We start from the raw sequence: 15,111 nt of genomic DNA, 5'->3' as shown, positions 1-15,111 counted from the left end.
TTTCTGTCTCTGCTTTCTTCTCCCAAGCAAACATTCCCTTTGTCAGCTGACCACTCAGTCACGTGTCCTGGTGAAAACTACACAAATGAATTTGAACTGTATTTGAATAGATCTTTTTGTTCAGTTCCTAATTTGGGGGTGAAAGTGGTAGCACTTGTACTTCTACAGGGTAAATGAGAGCCACACAAACACACTTCATGGCAGGAAGCACTTAGGGAGAGCTCCACAGAAAGCAGTGATAGCAGGAATGGTTGGAGCTCATAGACGCAAGTGAACCGGAATATCTGCCACAGAACTCACTTGCTTTTAATGCTTAGGAATATGTATATTCCAGGATTCCCTGTATGAATTAATTAGTCCTGTCAGACATTGTTGTAACACTGTACTAAGTAGAAGCCTAGGTTTAGCTTGAATGAACGTCAACTTCTCTGTGAATTTTGACTGCTAACAATTGCCGGTACCTGGTAGCATTTATTTTCCCTCAGGAAGTACCCAGTGACCTTATAAAGGCAGGGAAGATAGATGCTCCACAACATTCCTTCAGTTGTGCTGTGTGTTCCTTTTCCTTATCAATTTACAACTCTTCTCTGGAAAAAAGAAGAAAAAAACCTGTTTTGTGCTTCTTTTTTTTTTTTCTTTGTATGTAAATGTGCAATTATACTGGATTTTTTCTTGTTAAAAAAAACAAACAAACAAACACTACAGTTCTTTTACTTAAGCTCCTAAACTGCCATTTGCCTGATTCCAGCAAATAGTTCTGAGGTAACTTATTGGGCCTCCAGTAATTCTGTTGATTAGATATGGTCCCAAAAGAAAGAGCAAGATAGAAAATGCTGTATGTGTTACCAAATGCGACTGCTACAAGTCACGTGAATTACAGCTCACCAAAACACTAAAGTTTGCTCTTGAGCAATCATATGGTTTGATGTCCTTTTAAAAAATAATTTAAGAAAATCTAGGTTTTATCATACTAAAACTTTATTTTATATATGTATATGATAAATGTTTGCTTTTTTAAACTTACTAACATGAAGGATTTCCTTTAATATCTGAAATGCACCTCGTGTTGAAACGGTATCCAACATGGAATCTTATCTCCTTGCTTTGTTTTGGACTTAGTGCTATTTAATATCTGGTGAGTTTTATATGGTAAGCCAGGGTATATCCTGTATACTACAAATACCTTAGGTTTAAGTATTTTTATGCAGCTTCTTCATTGTGTCACATTTTGTTTGTGTATCTGTAGCAGAGATCTGCTGAGGTTTTTTAATTTGGGGGGGGTGGGGGGTTGGCTAATAGGGTTGTTCTGCCATTTCAGAAATCAGGGCGGAAAACACCATCGCTGACCACAGCCTTGGGGTCTTGGTCCGCGAGTGTCCTTTAACGGTCTGGAACGTGGCTTTAGTCCTGGCAGTGCCAGGGAGCTCTCCTCACACCTCGTACTGTTGCCTAGTTTGTATATTTTAAAGGTGCAGGCTATGGAAGCAGAAAAAGAATAAGTTGTGCTTTATATGTGCATAGTATCCATGCAGGGTGCTTGTCTGTGCTTCGCCAATGAAATTTTGCAAAAGACATGTTGCTCACTGATAGCTGGAAGTTGTTATTTGTTAACTTCTCAATCTGTCTGTGGTCAGAGCATAAATGGTTGGGTTTTAATTCTTGTCCGAAAATGAAATAACTTAAAGCAGCATGGGATAACGGTGGCATTTTTTTTAACCTTATGTTGGTTCTTTGGTGGAAGAAGCGAACGTAAGATTTTTGATAATCAGCATAAATCTTCAGAAATCAGATCTGTAAGAGCTAGAGGTGAAATCCTGGAGGCCTTCCAGGCCCTGCGCCGGAGGGGGCGTGAGGAGTCCTGCCGCTGGCTGGGAAGGGAGGGGTGGACGGCCCTGTGCTCCCGGCAGGCCAGGCAGAAGCAGCTGGAGGGAGTGAGTCACTTCTTTAATATCTAATCAGGGCTGGAATTAGGAGTGGGGTGGGTTTTATTTTCATTTTTCTTTTAACAAGTTCCCACCCTATCCTAATTCTCAGAAATTCTCTGGCCTAAGCTATAAAATAGGCTGACTTTTAGAATCATTGAAACTTGGAGATTTCTATGTGTTCAAATCAGGAACACATCTAAAAACTAAAAAAAAAAAAAAAAAAAAAAAAAGGCAGGGGGAAGGCTGCTCCCAGCTCCCAGCTGCCATTTCCCCAGAGTATTTGGAGGCACACCTGTGAATAACGCTGGGAAACTCACAACGAGATGATTGCGGAAAGGACTCAGACAGGGCGGCTGTTGGACACCTTTCTTTCCTGACTCAGGAAGTAGAGTTTCCCTTGAGTAGCTCGCTGCATGGTGTGTTCCAGTCAGGGTCCAGCCCAGATCTGCAGTTTGGAAACAGATGGGCCAGCTGTGTGGAGCGCAGTCTCTGGACTCCCGGGGATTTGTTGCTTGTCTCTCATTTCATTTTAAAACAGAAAGCCTCTTCTTTAGCATTCACCTTAAAGTCAAGGTACCGCCGCATGCCATGTCCCACTAGGATAAGAGAACAAGTTACCGTGGCGTCTTGACAGCTTGGGAAGCTCACACTTGATGTCCTTCTACATTGGGAAGTTGCTTGTGCTGTGCAGTGCAAATTCGACTTGAATTACTTCTTAAAAGGCTGATGTGTCCAGCCCCCTCATTGTCCGAGCTGCTGCAGACATGATCACTTGGAACAACTTCCTTTGGCCTCAGGCCACCTAGAATTGGTCTCTGGTTATTTGTAAACAAACAGTAGAACTCGCTTCCCTTTCCAGATAGGCTCGGGAATAGATATAATTAGACAGCTTTGCCCTATATTGACAAATAGGAAGAGTTGGGAATTTGTATATACTGAAATCTACCGACATTTATCCGGGGTGGGGTACAGGGAGAAAGGGGGTTACAGTAGGGTAAGGGAGGGGGTGTAGTGTTTACCACAGGTACGAAGTAGCCACTTTAACACTGAGACCTCTGCCTCATTGAATTCAGGTTTTTTAAGTACTTGAAACTCCTCAGATTCTCCTTATTTTACAGTTATTTTAAGATTTATGAAGTAGAAAGCATTGTTTTGTATACTGTTTTGTCTCTTACCCTCTTGAACTTGGATTAAAGGCGAAGTTCTGCAGACGGAAGTGTCCACAGTAGTTCTCTCAGATTCAGTGCACACGTTCGGGGAAGAGACTCCTGCATGAAATACCAGCAGCATTTATACGAGTACTTCATATGTATGTTCTCTGTTTTGTTATTTTGTCAACCTTATCCCCAAGCACCTCTTCTTTCCTTTTAATATATGCCTGCGTAGGGAAAAAAACAAAAATTTGCACTTATGTTACTCTCCTGAAATGCTGGGTGTAACCTGTGTGTTTCAAACCCATTTCCGTTCTTTTCAGTCCATTGCTTAAGTGACAAGTTCAGGTTCGTGTGGCACATATGTACGAAGGAGGAAGAGAATTACCTGTCCTTTGGTGGCGTCCCAGAGTCATTAATGTGTAAGAAAAAGGGAAAAGATGAATAGTTACCAAAGTCATTCATTCAGTCCTTCGTTTTCTTATGTGACATCACTGCACCTGCTACTTGGCAAGAAAGCACCCTCGGGTTTCCCTTCCCCACCTGCCACAGACTTCTGATGTGTGTGAATGCCTCTCGGTATCCATCAGATGACCTAAATGAGGGATTCAAACTTGTCAGTTTAGAAGTGGACTGGATAAAATTTACTTTTACTTTGTTGTCACTAATATTGCTCTTTATCTCATTTGTGCTGTCACATGCCCTGTGTTAAAAAAAAAAAAAAAAGAAAATCATGTTGCCACTGATAACCAAGATGCTAAATGATGACTACAACTGGTTCTTTTTATATACAGGGGTGTGTGCATAATTGGAATTGATAGGAGAAATTCATTTGTATCCACTTGTGATATTGCACAACAAAACACAGATACCTACAGATTCTGCTCTCATTTCCTCGTGATCTTTATCTATGATAATTACCTTTGTAGATTGGTTATTTCTGTACTTTATCTGTAATAAACTTTGTAGATCCTGTGAACTGTTATTTTTTGCCTAAATCCCTTGAGACTTGAGTCTTTAATAACAAAGCATCAATATTCACTAAGTCAATCTCTTTTGAGTTTCTGTGACTTGGCTAGAAGCTCTTGACACTAAAGATTAGTGTTCATTTTCCCTGGAGGTATTCCACTAGGGCATTACTGTATAATGACTTGATGTTGCCACATAGACTTCAAGATATATGATATTTTGGGGATTTTGTTGATTGGCCTATGTTTTATTGCATAGTGTGAAACGTGTAAAGCTTGGTTAACCTGTATATAGATAGCTTAGTGTTGACTAGTTACGGTGTATTAGCATTGCCTGTAATATTTAAGCTTCTTACTACTGTGTGTGCTGGTAGGAACATATAATTTTTGTACATTATATTTACTGAGATGCTGCCTTTCTTATTTTACAAATACTTTGGAATTCAAATGTGTTTTTTGCTTCCGTGAGGATTAATTTGGAAAGGTTTTTAATGACATTCCACTGATTTCAGATTTTGCTTGAGGTTGACTTCAATAAATTGTCCCGTATGTTGCAAATTAAATATGTGGACTTGTTCATTGCCCGTAATTTCTTGCTACCACTCAGTGGGCAAGAGGCCATCCTAAGCGGGAGGGGACCAGCGCGGGGCCGAAAGACCCAGCGCGTCCACCGCGCCGGCGAGGCCCGCAAGGTCCTGCGGGAGCCCGGCACGTCTTTCCGCAGTACGCGGTGTGCTTCAGGGGACTTGGATCCGGAAACGAGGAGTCTGCGTGGTCCCCGGGACGGAAGGCCCGGGCTTCTGTAAGGTACGCAAGGTCGGGCGCGCGGGCGGGCGGGGGACAGACAGCTGGAGCGACCCCTCACTTCGTCCGTCGCTGTCTCAGGCGCTCGGCCCCGCCCCCGCCCCCGCTCCGGCCCCGCCCCGCGCCCCCCTCCCTCGGCGTCGCCACGTCAGCCTTGAGCGCGCGCGCCGTGATGGGGAAGAAGGTGGCGGCGGAGGTGGGCCTGCGGCTCGCGCTGTTCGCGGTCTTCATGTAAGGACTGCGCTCCGGCCTCCGGCCCCCGGCCCCGCCGCCCGGCCGGGCTCCGCGCGCGCTTCCGGGAAGCCGCCGACGCGTCCGCACCTTTGTGTCCCCTTTAGGGTAACAGAGCTGCTCCCGCCCTTCCAGAGGCTCATCCAGCCCGAGGAGATGTGGCTCTACCGGAATCCGTACGTGGAAGCAGAGTATTTCGCCACCAAGCCGATGTTTGTGCGTGGAGAACCAGCCTCCCTCTGACCGCACTTCTCACGGAGCCGAACGCTAGGGAGGGAGCGGGCAGGTCCCCCTGGCTCCGCCACGGAGCTGAAGACGAGCCTTCGCGTCGTAACGGTTAAGGGCCAGGTTGAGAGAGAAGTCCGTCCGCTTCGGCTCCAGGGATAGGGTCTGGGGGCGGCTGCTCAGGGCGGCCCGGGGCAACTGGTCGTTGAGAGGAGCGGTGACGGCGGCTCCCGCGGGAGCTCGGCGCCCAGCTAGCTGCAGGCAGACCCGGGACGCGGCACTTGCGGGGGAGCCGGGAGGTCTGATAGGCCAGTTCTGCTGTCACTTCACCCCTCTTGCTGTGGGAGCTCTTTTCCCAGCTAGCTGTCTGGCGTTCTCGGGGCGGCCCTGTTTCCTTTCGCGTGCTCAGCTCTGCCGTGTCCGGCGCAGGTCGTCGCCTTGCTGGCCCCGCTGGCCCCGGTCCTCCTGGCCCGGTGTCTGAAGAAGGCGGACGCAGTGGACAGCCGGCAGGCCTGCCTGGGTAAGCGCGGCCTCCCCAGCGCCGGAAGCAGGAGGCGGGGGCCCCCACGGGGCTTGCGGGGCGGGGGGGTGGGGGGCCGAGCTCTACGTTCCTCGAGTGACTGCGTCTCCGGGGTGCCCCGCCTGCTGCCTGTGAGACGTGCTCCACGTCCTGGGTGCACCTGCGTGCACCGGACTATTTGCAGCTCCGACGAGTCCTCAGTCCGGGTAGCGCGTTCTCCCTGTGCCAAGGCGGAGTGGCCGGCGGGGGGCGGGATTATTCTCACGCTCCGCTCCGGCTGGAGCCCGAGCGCTCCTCTGTCCCCGGAGACCGCGGCTGCGCCTCACGAGACAGGGACCCGGCCGCTCCTCCTGGGCAGACGCCACCAGCAGCCACTTCCGTTGCCTTCCAGCTGCCAGCCTGGCCCTGGCTCTGAACGGCGTCTTCACCAACACAGTCAAACTGATAGTGGGGAGGTGAGTGCCCAGCGCTGCCGCCCTCGCCCCAGGAGGGCAGGCGCACGCAACTGCTGCCACATCTTCCCCGTAGCCTTTTCTCTTTATTCTCAGTCTGATCTTTCTCTTCTAACAAACACTTCCTCCCTTCCCTCTGCCTCGGTCCGTTGGGTGACTCTCGGGCTCTCTTCTGCCCTGAACAGCATTTCCCACTGACACGGAGTCGCTGTCCTCCAGAGCACCCCCAGAAGCTGCAGCACGACTCACTCTTTGCCCTAAAAAGTAACTACGTGCCGCAGTGGCTTTTTTTCCTTCCTGGTTTAAATGCTGACCCTGGAAATAAGGCTTTTCTCTTAGTGGTGACTATCCAATCCCGTTTCACTGTTTTGCCTGGGACACTGTTTGACTGACAGTTAAGAAAGCTATCTAACACAACCAAAAAATAATTTCTGGAGCTGGAAATGATCCACGTCAGACCTCGCTTATTCGTGCAGGCCACGCCCAGACTACTTCTACCGTTGCTTCCCCGACGGGCAAGCCCATCATGACTTGACGTGCACAGGAAATGAGGACGTGGTGAATGAGGGCCGCAAGAGCTTCCCCAGTGGACATTCTTCCTGTAAGAATACCACGTGGACTCTATATCTGTGCTTTTTTGGGGGATCATTGAATTTAACCTAGGAAGCTTGTGAGGATGGGAACATTTCATGCGCTCTTGTTCTTGCATCTAGAAATCGGAGAGCCCCCTTCTTTAATAACAAGCTTGAACCTCGAATATTAAATATTCGAGGACAGAGGAAGTAGTTTACCTTCATGAAATTTGAACATTTTATTATTACTGTTTTATTTGCCTAAATTCTGCAATCTTGCTCCAGTCATAAAAATATTAACTAACCTTTATTGAAGAGCTACTGTATGTCAGGTGCTTCCGAAAGCATTTTAGATTCGTGTCTCGTTTGATACCATAAAGAGCCCAATGAGATGGGTACTGTTGTTTTTATGATTCCCATTTATGCATCAGGAAACTAACGCATCAGGAAACTAACGCATCAGGAAGTGAAGTCCCATTGCTAGGATTCCAAAACTATTCCCAGGGTAAATGTTACTCACTTTGGGAAACGGTGCTTCATTTTCCCTTTTGTTTCCTTCTCCCTCATAATTGACGATGTAGATCGATGATCTACACCAAAAGTTACCAAAAGGGATAAAAACATAGCCTCCTCTTTTTCTTTAAAAGACATATACTTAGAGGTTTTCCCTCTTCTAGTTGCATTTGCTGGTCTGGCCTTCGCGTCCTTCTACCTGGCAGGGAAGTTACACTGCTTCACACCACGAGGCCGAGGGGAATCTTGGAGGTTCTGTTCCTTTCTGTCACCCCTACTCTTTGCAGCTGTGATTGCACTGTCCCGCACCTGTGACTACAAGCATCACTGGCAAGGTAAGCAAGGCATCCAGGCCATGGACGCCTCCACCATTCTCCCATCATTTCTCCCTAGCACTTGGCACAGGAGACGCTCCCTGGGTGTCTGCTGAATGAACAGACAAGTGAGCAGAGGATGGTCTGCGTTCTGTACTGAGTATGCGTTTATTGCTACACGGAAAATGAAAAAGCACACTGTTATCTTTTAAACAGATTACCAATGAGGGACATTCTGATTTTCCCATGACTTTGAAGCATCATAAGTTCAGAATAAACTCTATAAGAAATTTTTTACACCCAACCTCAAAATTCAATTTACTTTCTTAAAAATCAAGTTCACTGTCGTGAGGTTTTTGTTCAGAAACGAAAGTAAAATTCAAGAAAACATAAAATTGTAATTAAACCAAAGAAATTTAAGTTGAATGATAGAGTAAAATATCCAAATATTTGCACAGAAAGCCCACAGTTCAAAAAAAAAAAAAAGCTGACAGTATTGCCCAGAGGACCTTAGGAGCTCAGTTTTAAAGAATAAATTTTTGCAAAGAGAAGCAACTCCTGAAGAGTTTATTCCTTCCTCTAGAACCCTTTAAATGGTGAGAAGGAGTTGTTGATAGCATTAAGTGAACCTTCATTATTCTTCTCAATTAAAAATATTCAATGCAGTGAACTCAGAAAAAGCCTTGTTATAACTACCCAACTAAACATGTGTTTTGATTTGGTGTTTAGAGAACATCCTGCAAATGTACGATAAAATTAAGAAAACCCCAAAACCCCATAAGCCTGGAATTGAGGGGGTTTGCAGGCTAAACAAGTAGAGTAACCTGGAGGGCCAAGCTCCCTCTGCTGGGTGGCATCACCGTGACTGAGGGAAGGCCCGTCTCCTCTGCCTTCAGATGTCCTGGCTGGATCCACCATCGGCCTGACGTTCGCCTATGTCTGCTATAGGCAGTACTACCCTCCCCTGACGGACGCCCAGTGCCACAGACCACTGCAGCGCAGCCCTGCTCTTCCCACCGCGCAAAAGCAGCTTGGCGACCCTCGTCATTTTGATGTTTAGACACTGGAGCTGCCTTCCTGGAAAACAGGTGAATCAGCCCCTCCTAACTCACCACTCCCAGGACAAAAATTTCTGCCTTTTACCTCCTGAGAGGTACAGGTGAGGAGAGAAGCCCCCATGATCATGCAGTTTTGCCCTGGCTCACAGGGATTTATCGCGAGGAGTCAAGGTCCCTTTTCACTACTGCTCGCCACGCATTCCAGTAACGAGATCTTTCCATGGTCTTTCCAGCTTATGAATGTGGCCCATCAGATTGGTATCCCAAGGTCTGCAGTGTTTTTACACTTAACTTCAGTACTGTTCTTGGAATGATTCTGTCGCAAAGAAGCTTTCACCTTAGCCCCACTTTATCCTAAAAGCTAGCGTTGATGATCGGAACTTAATTTCCATTTCCCATAGCTCAAAATCTTAAAATCTAGGGCATGAGCAATTAAATTATTTTAGTTCTGTTTACTTTCTCTGGTGGCAATTCCATCACACCTTAAATAGGAGAATCTCCAGTTCTGGCTTATTTACCACTGTGCATATCTTATTCAAGTCCAGCTAAGTACTGCTGTCCATTTTGAATACTGTAAACATAAGAGATTTGATAATTTGTTGAATTACTGAGTAAACACAATAAAAAAGAAACTGGTCAGGAGCGTGGATTCAGTACTCACTGTCTCCACCTCACTTGTGTAACTGTGCTCACGAGCTGCTCTCCCTCCACTCAGGACTGAAGATCTGCCCAAATGCACCAGCTGTGCCAAGCAGCCAAGGCAGGGCAGGGTAGTCAGAGACCGGCTGTCTGGAGGGCAGGTGAGTCTCCTCCCGCCCCGCCCTCCCCGTAGGGTATAATGGACCATGACGGACATCGGCGGAACTGATGGTGTAGGACCTATAACGGCCTTTCTCTGTGTTGTGATTATATTTTATGTTTTCTTTTTGTGATTATATTATAAATATGACCTTGATTTGTGTATTTCTATAACATATTTTCAATATATCTTTTTCCTAACGGTGAACGTGGTTTTTTGTGCTTAAAGTTCCATTTGAGACCTGAAACATTTCCAAAGTTAGACACCAGATTCCCTATCTGACACAAGTGATTCCACTGTCTATAGCAGTGGCTGATGTCAATGATACAAAAGGAGCATCTCAATATTTACCTTATAATTGCCGCACTTTGAATCAACAGTCAAGGGGAAAGAACCTGAACGTTAGTTCTTTGCCCAAAACTCTTTTTAAACTTGTTTTAGTAGTACACAGGGGAAGAGAATGGTTATTGTATTGACTCTCTTTACTTTATGATGGATGAGCCAGGTAAAAGTAGACAACTGGTCAATATGGTTTTATTTCAGAATTTACTAAAGATTTAAATATAATCACATAAAAAACATTTCAAAAAGTGCAAACTGTCAGAACGCTAATCGGTGCTACCGATCTTTCCATGCAAACCATCGCTTTTGCTGAGATTAGCAGTAGCAATTCTGCAGCTGGGAATATGGAGAAAATGATCCTCCACCAGCATTTAAAAGTAGCCTTGGTCAAGAGATTGCGCATGATGCTGAAGTAGTGCAAATAATATACAACCAAACAAGGAACTCAAGTCAAGCTTATTACCCCGTGGAATATACATCCGTGAAACCAGCACGGGGGACAAACAGGATATAAAGCTCTTTTCCAGTCACCTGCCCCTCACCACCAGGAAGGAAACACTTCTTAGTACAAACAGTGGTTTATCTAGCCATGCAGGTTGATCCTGTTCATCTCTGGTTACAGGGACTCACTCTTGCTGGTCCTTTGGTTTACTCTTAAATTTTAGTTATTCTGTTAATAGGAAGACCAAATTTAAATATGAAGACAACAACTTGATGAAAGCTTCCCCTTTAATATGTACTGAATGCTACTGAATTCTCAGTAACCCTTACTTCACACGCAGAGTTTATGTAGTAAAGAAAATAAAGTATTTCATATGGATGAGACTTCTTAGTGGCTTAGCGTTAGTGTGTAAGCAGATGGACAAGGTAAGGCCAGGCTCTCACCTTTACCCCGAACTTATCTCTAGGGTGACAGTAATTAACCTTCCCTCTGCTGTCAGAGATGGCTTATGCGAATGTTAAATTCCAGGGCTTTGGATACCATGATATATTTACTTACAAGAAACCGATATAAAAAGCGAAACACAGCTTGCCTGTCTACACCGCTCTGTCCACCAGGGCCTGTAGGAACCTGAGAGGAGTGTGAAGGACTGTCACAAAGAGAACTGCAAAGACAATCACAAACTGAGACCTGTGAGAAAGAAAATACCTACAGCACAGTGGTGAGCAAGATGCCTTGGAAACTATTAGTCTCCATTCACTCGTCTTCTTCAAGGTGCATCTCACTTGCACGCTCTGACACTGACTCTGCACCAGCTGTTCCTGGCCCCATAGACGCAGGTTTGTCTTTCAGAATAAGGAACACTTCCCCCTAGCCAGATCTACCAACACTGCCTGTGCCGAGAGCCTGTTCCATAGCGACCTGCACTACGGGTACCTAAGGAGGCAACGCTGTTTGTGTGCTTGAAGAGGACACTCTTCAATACTCCCTTCACCCAAGCAGCTGTGGCAGATGGCTTACACAAATTCTATTTCACCATCAATGCACCACTGAAACATTTTATTCATCACTTAATCAGTCAAAGCTGTGTAATTTCAGGTCTGTCCGCTTTTATAACCCTCAAGAACTAACAACTAAGTCGGACTTTGTCTAGAGTCTCCCAGTTTGAAGTATGATATGATATAAAAGGGCAGGTCTAGCATATATAACATCTTTGCTTTATAAAGATGCACCTGATGTGAACTAAACTGTCCACTTTAGACTGTCCTCTGAGAGCAGCTCAAACAGCTGTGGAAACAATGAACAGCGTCAGTGATTCCTAGCAATAAATCTGTCAGTCAGCTGTAGAGAGAGTAAACAGTATTTACAGATTTTAGTCTTTCTTCATACAGTACGTGTAGGAAATAAAAGCTGGCTCAAGAGAATCTGATGGCCACCAGTCTCCCTCATTCACTTAGACTTGGCCTTCAAATGCAGAGAACACCCATGAGCGATGAGCAGACCCCAAAATGCCTTCTGAATCTCAGGAGTCCACTTCCAGATTAGAATATTTTCTAAAGATAAGCAATAATTTCTTAGAAAAATTTATACCCAACCCAAAACAAAAACTCAGACTTTATACCATCTCAAGTAATAAACAATAAAGTGTGGTACCTAAGAGAAAAACAAATACCGTATGCTAACACATATATATGGAATCTAAGAAAAAGAAAAAAAAAAGGTCATGAAGTACCTAGGGGTAAGACGGGAATAAAGACGCAGACCTACTAGAGCATGGACTTGAGGATAAGGGGAGGGGGAAGGGTAAGCTCTGACAAAGTGAGAGAGTGGCATGGACATACATACACTACCAAATGTAAAACAGATAGCTAGTGGGAAGCAGCCACATAGCACAGGGAGATCAGCTGGGTGCTTTGTGACCACCTAGAGGGGTGGGATAGGGAGGGTGGGAGGGAGACGCAAGAGGGAGGAGATATGGGAACATACGTATATGTATAACTGATTCACTTTGTTATAAAGCAGAAACTAACACACCATTGTAAAGCAATTAGACTCCAATAAAGATGTTAAAAAAAAGAAGTGGGGTACCTAAATACCATCATCAAAGTATTAAAGATGCAAACCACTCCCAGCTATGAAGCAAGAATGGCAAGTGTTTCTCTGAAGCCAGTGGTAAAAAGTAACAGGGTCTTCCCTTTGCTTTTCCACTCACTTCCAGAGAGGAAGATTATCTTCCTAAGACCCCAGTGGTGAGCAAGGCTGGCAACCTGCAGGAAATGGGGCCGCTGAGGAGAGGAAAAAACTGCAGCAACAAAGAGGCAGGTGTTCTGGGGAAGGACCCCTCAGTGCCCGTCTAAGGGAGGGAGTTGAAGAGGTCATCACGCTGGAAGGCGACCAGAGAGAACGCCAGAGTCTGCCACACAAACTTCCTAACTACACATCTAAAGGGCTGAGCAACATAAATCCCAGGATGAGCTGTTTGTACTTAAAGCTGTAACTGTTGCCCTGGTAACTCTCAGATGGTCAACTATTAAGATTCTGAGTTTAGATCCTAAAAATGGCAAGTATTATTGGACCAAGTCGCTAACAAAACAAACATACACTAACCTTTCTCTAAGTGGCCTACTGTGCTTTTTTCCCATGAATTTTAAGCAGGGTCCCTCTAAAAATGAGTAATAACCTGGATCTTGGTGACAGGCAACAAAAAGTATATTTATAAGGAGCTGAGGCTCCACAGTTCCTCATCACATGTTAATATGTAGGAAGAGCTGAGGCTCCACAGTTCCTCGTCACATGTAATATGCTGCATACATGACATTTAAAAACTTACATTAAGCAGCCATAGGTGGTTCATTTTTACTGTAAAGGCTGATCAAGGAAGATACCCTGGGTTTGGTAGATTTCTTTGAGGACCAGCAGTACTGTATCTTCAGACTCCCTGTAGAGAAAAAATTATGTTGTAAAAAGAAGAAACTAACATTCGTACTAGATGCTTTACATGTATCATCTCAATCTACACGACCACCTTACGAGTTCATTTTTTTACTGTTTAAAACAAATCTGACTCAGAGGTGATGTAACTGGCAGTGGTTTGTAAGGTAACCTTATAACAAATAAGTCTAGCATTATGTCCTGTAATATAAAAAAGCCAGTAGTAAATGACCAAGCCCTCCCTTTCCACAGAACTCATTCTTGGAACAACATGGAAGAGTCGTCCAATTCATCACCTTAATTTTTTAAATGTTATTCACCTTTTTCAAAAAGCCAATACAATCATATGAATAAAAATCAAAGATATAAAAGGATATAATAATGAAGTCTCCTTCTCACTGTTTCTTAACCACTAGTCCCCAACTTCTGACAACTGACGTTATCAATTTCTCATGCATCTTCCAGATATTATTCAGTGTGTGTACAAGCAATTACTTATATCCAGTTTGTAAAGAAATTTGATTATAAAAATACAGCATTCGTGGATTGCCATAAGGGTATATGGCTCAAACACTTTTCTAGATCTAAGGTTTGACATTTTTAAAGTCATGGATCTATTTGAGAATCTAATGAAACCTATGGATTACTCCCCAGAAAAGATACCATATACATATATACCCGAAATTATAAATAGAATTTCACTGGACTCATAGACTTTTTTCTATTCCCCACAAGTTCCATACACAGACAGCAGGTTAAGAAACTCCTTCCTCCTATACCAGTGAGGAGAGATTAGCTAAACCAGATATTAAAATGGTGTGATCCTGGTGCATAAATAAATGGATCAATAGAAAAGAACAGGAAGTCCAGAAATAGCCTTAAATACTCATAGAAATTTAATACAATAAAGTTAGAACCTCAAATCTATTAACAGTGTTGCAACAACTGGATAGCTATCCTGAAAATGATTTGGATCAATCCTCACCTTATTATTAGGATAAATTTGAACAGAATCAAAGATTTATATGTAAAAATGAAACCCTAAAATATCAGAATAAACTGTGGTAAGGAATTCTTTGGAGAGCAAGGAAAATCTAAGTATGACACAAATTCCAGAAGCCAAAAAAGGAAAAAATAAATTTGACTACGTAAAAATCAAAATTTCTACTTAGCAAAAATTAATGTACACAATGTCAAAGACAAACTGGGGAAAAGGTATTTGCAACTCGTATCACAGATTTATCAATTAAAAAAAGACCAAAATTTCAATATAAAAGAGAATAAAGGGTATAGATAATTCCCCAAAAAGAAAATTAAAATGGTCCTTAAATATATGTCAAGATGCTCAACCTTATTCATAATAGGAGGAGGGCAATACAAATTATAGAGTGCATGATACATACGCTGAAAACCACGAAACACTTCTGAGAGAAACTAAAGACCAAAATACACTGAGAGACAACTGTGTTCGTGGGTCAGAAGACTCAGCATTATTAAGATGTCAATTCTTCCCCCAAATTGATCTATAGATAAAATGCAATCACAATCAAAATTCCTAAAAAGCCTTTTGGCTGAAATTAACAAGTTCATTCTACACTATATAAGGAAATGCAGAGGACCTACAATACCTAAAATAACTACGAATAGGAAGAACAAAGATGAAGGACTCATGATACCTAATTTTAAGCCTTACTATAAAGCTACAGTAATCAGGACAGTGTTTTATTGGCATAAGGACAGACAAACAGATCAGTGGAACAAAACAGAGTCAAGGCAAGTCAACAGTTTCTCCATCTGAATAAACTTTTCAACAAATGTTGCTAGAACAGGAAAACCACATGCAAAACAATGAACCTCAATCCTT

General features: G+C 43.8%; 2 protein-coding genes across 7 annotated transcripts in view; one reads left to right on the top strand and one right to left on the bottom strand.

Moving 5' to 3' along the window:
* Positions 1-3,192: 3,192 nt before the first annotated feature.
* The window catches only part of DDHD2 (DDHD domain containing 2), a gene marked incomplete at its 5' end in the record, with an annotated part of 33,278 nt that continues 21,359 nt past the window's right edge, over positions 3,193-15,111 (bottom strand). For 2 of the 3 annotated variants that reach the window (XM_082680583.1, XM_082680581.1), the window contains 2 exons: positions 3,193-3,303; positions 13,147-13,254. In XM_082680583.1, coding sequence (XP_082536709.1) covers positions 13,173-13,254 — 82 coding nt within the window. In that variant the 3' untranslated portion in view covers positions 3,193-3,303; positions 13,147-13,172. Of the gene's footprint in view, positions 3,304-10,941; positions 11,870-13,146; positions 13,255-15,111 lie in introns of those variants that run through there. The other variant, XM_082680582.1, reaches the window with a different exon arrangement.
* Positions 5,002-13,099, top strand: PLPP5 (phospholipid phosphatase 5). 4 transcript variants are annotated; one of them, XR_014298455.1, is made up of 10 exons: positions 5,002-5,079; positions 5,187-5,295; positions 5,734-5,824; positions 6,216-6,279; positions 6,753-6,877; positions 7,526-7,696; positions 8,572-8,763; positions 9,449-9,533; positions 10,934-11,037; positions 12,535-13,099. XR_014298455.1 is itself a non-coding variant. In XM_082680589.1 (8 exons), the coding sequence occupies exons 1-7, from the start codon at positions 5,021-5,023 to the stop codon at positions 8,733-8,735; spliced, it is 660 nt and encodes a 219-aa protein (XP_082536715.1). In that variant the 5' UTR covers positions 5,002-5,020; the 3' UTR covers positions 8,736-8,763; positions 9,449-9,739. The 4 variants fall into 4 exon arrangements, 2 of the variants coding, with proteins under 2 accessions (XP_082536715.1, XP_082536714.1); XR_014298456.1 differs by lacking the exons at positions 10,934-11,037; positions 12,535-13,099 and having other exon boundaries at positions 8,624-8,763; positions 9,449-9,739; XM_082680589.1 differs by lacking the exons at positions 10,934-11,037; positions 12,535-13,099 and having other exon boundaries at positions 7,649-7,696; positions 9,449-9,739.

Source organism: Grampus griseus (genome assembly GCF_964374135.1).
Source record: "Grampus griseus genome assembly, chromosome: 21".
NCBI classification, from domain to species: domain Eukaryota; kingdom Metazoa; phylum Chordata; class Mammalia; order Artiodactyla; family Delphinidae; genus Grampus; species Grampus griseus.
Note: the sequence above shows the minus strand (reverse complement) of the source record. Positions and strands in the feature narration are given on the sequence as shown.

Bases quoted from the DNA above. Each gene is read 5' to 3' on its own strand.
- PLPP5 (XM_082680588.1), top strand. From the start codon at position 5,021: ATGGGGAAGAAGGTGGCGGCGGAGGTGGGCCTGCGGCTCGCGCTGTTC. The intron at 5,296-5,733 runs GTGCGTGGAGAA...TGTCCGGCGCAG, and splicing joins TCGCCACCAAGCCGATGTTT to GTCGTCGCCTTGCTGGCCCC. The intron at 6,280-6,752 runs GTGAGTGCCCAG...TTATTCGTGCAG, and splicing joins GTCAAACTGATAGTGGGGAG to GCCACGCCCAGACTACTTCT.